This window comes from Chrysochloris asiatica, unplaced genomic scaffold (assembly GCF_000296735.1).
Source record: "Chrysochloris asiatica unplaced genomic scaffold, ChrAsi1.0 scaffold00057, whole genome shotgun sequence".
In the NCBI taxonomy this organism is placed as follows: Eukaryota; Metazoa; Chordata; class Mammalia; order Afrosoricida; family Chrysochloridae; genus Chrysochloris; species Chrysochloris asiatica.
In genome coordinates this window covers 6,904,496-6,910,365 of record NW_006408575.1, presented here as the reverse complement: position 1 = coordinate 6,910,365, position 5,870 = coordinate 6,904,496, and the positions used below count along the sequence as shown (strand labels likewise).

The following is a 5,870-nucleotide window of genomic DNA, read 5'->3' as shown; positions in this document are numbered from 1 at the left end:
GGTGTTTCATTCTGCTATGCATAAGGTCACTATGGGTCGATACTGACTCAATGACACCTAACAACAACAACAACTCAAGCTTCTAGAACTGTCTGGGGATTTTTGTTTGTTTTTTAGCTTTCAAAACAATATCCTAAATTGCTTCCATTGTAATGCACTCTACATGATGTTTGGTAATTTACTCTGTTCTTTGAGACTTGAGCATCAGTTTTCCCTTTGTTAAATGAATATGTAGTTTTTAATATGGCTTGTGCTTTGGGCTTCTTTGAAATTTTGATGAAAGCTATGGATTCTCTCCTATAAAATTTGTAAATGTGCATGCATAAACAGTTTGCATTCCATTTCAGGGTATTATGAGCCCCCTGAATTCCATCCATGTGCTATCCCTGGAGTCTTTGAAATCTAGGTTAAGAATATCTGGACAGGAACACCTTTATGTAAAGCTCTAGCCTCTAACATTTTCTGATCTTGTATAAAACAGCACACTTTTATATAGTTAACAATGTTTAAAAGTAATATCTGGACAGTAACTAGTATGATATAAGATCTAAAGCAATTCTATGAGTGGTAAGGATGAGAGAAAAGAAGTTAATAATATATTTTCTAAGTCAAAAGCTAGGGTTTGGAAGGAAAAAAAATCCTTGCGACTAATATGCATATGCAGTGTTCACTAGAACGCTGTGGTATATAAGTGAGTACTGTAACTGTGAAGTTATATCATTTTATATCTGTTTTATTCTAACAGTAATCTTGGAATTATTTCAATACCTGATGGCACCTTTCACTCCCTGTTAATAAACCCAGTGTCCTCATTGCCTTTTCCCCTTTCTCCTGGATTATAAACTACTCTTACAAACAAACTTAAAGCTTGAGAGCAATTAAGTCCCAATGATAAAATATGCTGTAAAATATTTGACTTTCAAATGTAGTTTGACTTTCAAACTACTTTTACACTAAAAGTAGTTAAGTTTTAACTAAAATGAACTGTAAGCAGTAGTTCAAAGAAATATCAGAAGGATATTTCAAAGAAAATATCAGAAGAACATCTCAGACATCCTATAACCACATCTAACTATGAATATGTAAAATGTTACCCAGAAATATGTGTTTGTTTTTTTTTAAATAGGGGAAACTCAAACATGAACACAAATAGAGAAAGTTGTAAAATGAGCCCCCATGTTCCAATCATCTAACTTCAAAAATGATGTCTTAAGCTAATCCTGTTTCATCTAAACCATTCCCCACTTTCCTAAAATAAATTTTTCAGGAAAATCCCAGACATCATAACATTGCAAAGAAAATACTCTACAACTTTAGCAGAGGAAAAAAAAAAATTAATGTTTATATTTGTGGAGATTAAATAACCCAAAGAAAAACTATAGTAGCATCAATCTCTATATTGGGAGCTGAGGGGGTGGGGGGGTGGGGGAATGGAATTCAGCACTTTAGTATTTTTAGCATAATAGACACATGCCCATCCCAATCAATTATTATGCAGCTGATTGCTCACTCTTGCTTCCTGTCCTCTCCCATCCCATACAGAATTTTAAGTGATTGAATTCAGAGATAATTTCAAGTGGCTGTTTGGATCCATGCATGTATTTGTTTGTTTTCAATGTATGGCTTTAAATATTACCAACTACTTGAATCTAATCACTTTATTTATATGACTAGATTATGTGGTTCTAACAGTCTACATGTTACATACTTTATTTTACATAAAAGAATATTTTCAGAACTTCAAATGAATTTAGTATTATTTCAAATGTTCCAAAGGAAGCTTATGTTATACAAGAAATTGTATGCAATCCTATAAATAGCTGATCCAAAATCTTATGAAATTATTTATTACCTGGATATATTCTATATTTAGGTTCTTTAGAACTGAGTTTGCATACTAAAATTTTGAATTAGCAAAGATGTAGGTAAAAGTGAGAGCAAAAAAGAAGGAATGAATGAATTTAGAGGAGATATTTTTTATCTATCCTTGCTTTGAACTGCCTTTTGCTCTCTCAATAATTGTCCTTTCTAGTTATCTTAGTCTTAGTGTTTGCTATCTGTTGGACCCCATTCCACATTGATCGACTCTTCTTCAGCTTTGTGAAGGAGTGGACTGAATCCCTTGCTGCTGTGTTCAATCTCATCCATGTGGTATCAGGTAAAAGCTTAGCTGGTTTGGTTGCATGGCAAGTGTTGAAGTGAATATTGTTTCTTCACTTTGTTTAAAGCAGTAGGCTCTATCTGGGTGTATCAATGTCTCATTAGGACCCATTATACTATGATAAAGATATCCGATTTTCATTTTATCCAAAGATTGATTAGGTATGTTAACTGATCCAAAAGATATGCCAGATCACTATTTTAGAGGCTACTTCCTGGAAGAGCTCAACTCCAAGCTTGATGGTTATAGCAGGGAATTGTCTAAGGAGTGATCATTCTGGCTTTTCTCCCAATGGACATGGTTCTCATTTATTGAACATCTATATCCCTCAAATTCCATAATGCCTTCAGTAAATGTTAGATTCCCCTAGAAGTCAAAGGGCACTCATGGGGCATCAAGATGGACTTTTGGGGTTTTTTATCAGCTCATAGAATAGAACATAGCATGTTTGTCAAGCGGCGGGAAGGTCACAAAGTCACAGGAATTGGATTTACATTCAAGTTTCACCATTTTTATTCTATGTGATCTGGAGCACAAAGCTTCCTTCATACCAAAGTTTCCTCCCGTATAAAATAATAATAATGTCTTCTCTATGCACCTCCATGGACTGATAAATCGAATCAATGGCATAATCTGTATCTAACAGTTTTTATGCTATCAAATGCTATTTATCTTTCTATAATATTCACTGCTAAATCATTCAGTGGATATTATCATCAGTATTTTTTCATCAAGTAAACAGTTCCAAAAAGGAACTCAAAGCCATTCAGCAGAAAGAAACACTGCCTTGGCCTTTGCCATTATCACCATCATTCCTTTGTTTGTGCCCATTGACATTGTCAATCCATCTCTTTGAGGGTCTTCCTCTTTTTTGCTGACCTTTCTATTTTTCCAAGCATGATGTTTTTCTCTAAGGACCATTTTTGTATCTAAATGGATAATCAGATATTCCTGCATATTCTACTTTTATCCTGCACAACATAATCATCCTCGCTTCTCCACAATTTTGCATGCTGTATCCTCTACCCACAATGCCTTCTCATCTTTTTCTCATCTGTCTTTTACACATTCTAGGGCCTACCTGTCATCTCTACTAAATCTTTTCTGATCACAATAGTCCTTATGTGAAACTCTATAGCTTAACTGTAAATATCATATATTTTGTTGTGATAACAACATTGTTTTGTAGTTTGCATTATTAATTTTTTAATTTTCTTATCTCTACAATATTATCTCAAGTCCCTGGAAAACAAAGTCTAAACCCACTATACCTAGAAGTTCCTGACCATAATAGTTGAATCAATACCGTGAAACTTGTGGCAGCCAGAATTCTATTGGACTTTGCTGAGTTTACAAATTTTTTCCCTTTGACAGGAAACTTGGCAGAAAAGGAAATTCAAGTATCAATGTTTGTCTAAGGTAACAGAAGTAATAAAACCAAAATAAGAAATTAGGTCCTATGGCTCCCAACTTAATCTTACAACTTTGGGAAGTAAAATAGGATACAGGATAAAGGAAGAATGCTTACCAAATTGGTAAATGACAATGTAAAAGGAATTTGGTGGAGAATATTAATGGCAAAATAAAATTATTCAATAAGGTAAAAATGAAGGAGAGAGAAGCCATCATGGGGAAAGATTAGTTAGAGAAAGGACATTGGAAAGATTTCTTTGAAGAGATATTTAGCATAGCAAGGAATCTTAGCAGCTTTCACTAATTTATTATTCCTTCATTACTTGCAGTTTCAAACTATAGACTTAAGTAAAATTCCAATGAGACAAAAACATCTCGCCTTCCTTTGATACTAAAGCATCTCTTGTTAAGCTCTGGGAACATGTTCTTTAATTAAATAAGTGGATATCAAAGGAAGTTACTGAATATCTCAACGAGATCCATGTCAACTTAAAATTTCCCAAGACTTCTTAATCTTTCTGTGTTTGATTCATAAGTGCACAGGTGATAGATCTGTTCAGAGCATTTTGTATTCTTAATTAGAGTCTTATATATATTTTCACTTCTAAAAGAGGCGAACATAGGGATTCTAGATGTTTGTTAAATATTGATGCTTCTCCCTATTGTGTCTCTAACTCAATTTCTCTTAGCATGTCTCTTTTGATCCCCTGCCTCCCAGGTGTCTTCTTCTACCTGAGCTCAGCTGTCAACCCCATTATCTATAACCTGCTGTCTCACCGCTTCCGGGCAGCCTTCCGCAATGTGATCTTTCCTTCATGCAAACCGTGCCACTCACAGGATCCCTCACAGGGCCCACCTGCCCAACGGAACACCTTGCTGACAGAATGCCACCTTACGGAACTGATAGAAGATTCAGCTCCCCAGTTCCCTTCTCAGTCATCTTTCTTCAGTTCCCACCTTTCCACAGCCCTCTGAACTGAACAGGCATCTAGAAAGGAACTATTGAAGGAGCCACATTTTGAAGACCTGGATTCTTTCAGAGTTGAAATTCCTGCATGCCTTGGTACTGTAGGAAGGTGCAGGTCATAATACACGCCTTCTTATTTGATTCTAAGATAAAATGGTTCTTAGAACTCATGCAACCATTCCTTGTTGTTGTTGTTGTTGTTGTTATGTGCTGTGGAGTAGGTTCTAACTCATAGTGACAATGTATGGGGTTTCTGAGGCTGTAAATTTTTATGGGAACAGAAGCCTCATCTTTCTCCTGTGGAACAGCTGGTAGATTTAAACTGCTGACCCTGAGGTTAGCAGCCCAATTCGTTACCACTATGCTACCAGAGCTCCTTAGCAGTTGTTTTTAGCAAATGTGAAAATTCAGACTTTTATCTGAGCCTATAACTCAGGCCTCCTGATTCTTAGATAACTTTTCAGGATCTCAGCTACTTAGTGCCCTTTTTTGAGTTCACGAAGAGGACATTACTGACAAAGCATGGTACCTATACTTTAAGTAATGTCCACTATTGGAAATGGTTTGTACTGAGTCATCCACACTCTTAAAGCCAGAGACTACTGTGAACCACAGAAGTGAGACATGGAGATGCCGTTCTATTTGGAAGTACAAATCTTACACAGCAAAGTGTTCACTCTACTGGCTCATCGACTGATATCATAACAGGTTCCTGAGTCCTGAAGTCTTTTACTTTAAGAATACTCATGATAACTTGGGAATTTCCTAATTTTCATTAGAACTATCATCCACCCCCACCTTTCCAACCTACAAACCATCATTCCTCATTGGGTATGGGATTAGATATTAGCTAAATTTAGAATATAGTAGAAAAAAGAGGGAAACGACTATGATGGCAAGCTAAGAAAGGTGGTGTTTTAGGTGCTTTGAGTTAATTTATAATTCATAGCAACCCCATGTGACAGTAGAACTGGCCCTTAGAGTTTCCTAGGCTTCTGTCCAAATACAATCTTAGTCATTTTAATGAATTGTTCTAAACCTGAATATATTATATCTTATTTCATAAATAGACAGAAATGTGGTCTTCTGTCTTAAAACAAAGACAAGCCAAATGGTAATATTGGTCTCAAGCCTATGACTTTCACCTCTTTAGAGTTTCATTACCAACATAATGTAATGCTCTATGCACACAATATGGAGAAATTTTATTCCAGATTTAAATCCTATAACAGCAGATTAATACTAGATTAATTGTTCTTCTTATGAACATACATCCCACATTTTTTCCCAGCTATGTATCTTTGCTCATGAAATATTCTCTTATCTCCA

At 35.5% G+C, this 5,870-nt stretch overlaps 1 protein-coding gene across 1 annotated transcript in view; it reads left to right on the top strand.

Moving 5' to 3' along the window:
• The window catches only part of LOC102837706 (neuromedin-U receptor 2-like), a 45,749-nt gene extending 41,086 nt beyond the window's left edge, over positions 1 to 4,663 (top strand). The window contains 2 exon segments of the mRNA XM_006863951.1: positions 2,033 to 2,158; positions 4,293 to 4,663. Coding sequence (XP_006864013.1) covers positions 2,033 to 2,158; positions 4,293 to 4,663 — 497 coding nt within the window.
• The last annotated feature ends 1,207 nt before the right edge of the window (positions 4,664 to 5,870 follow it).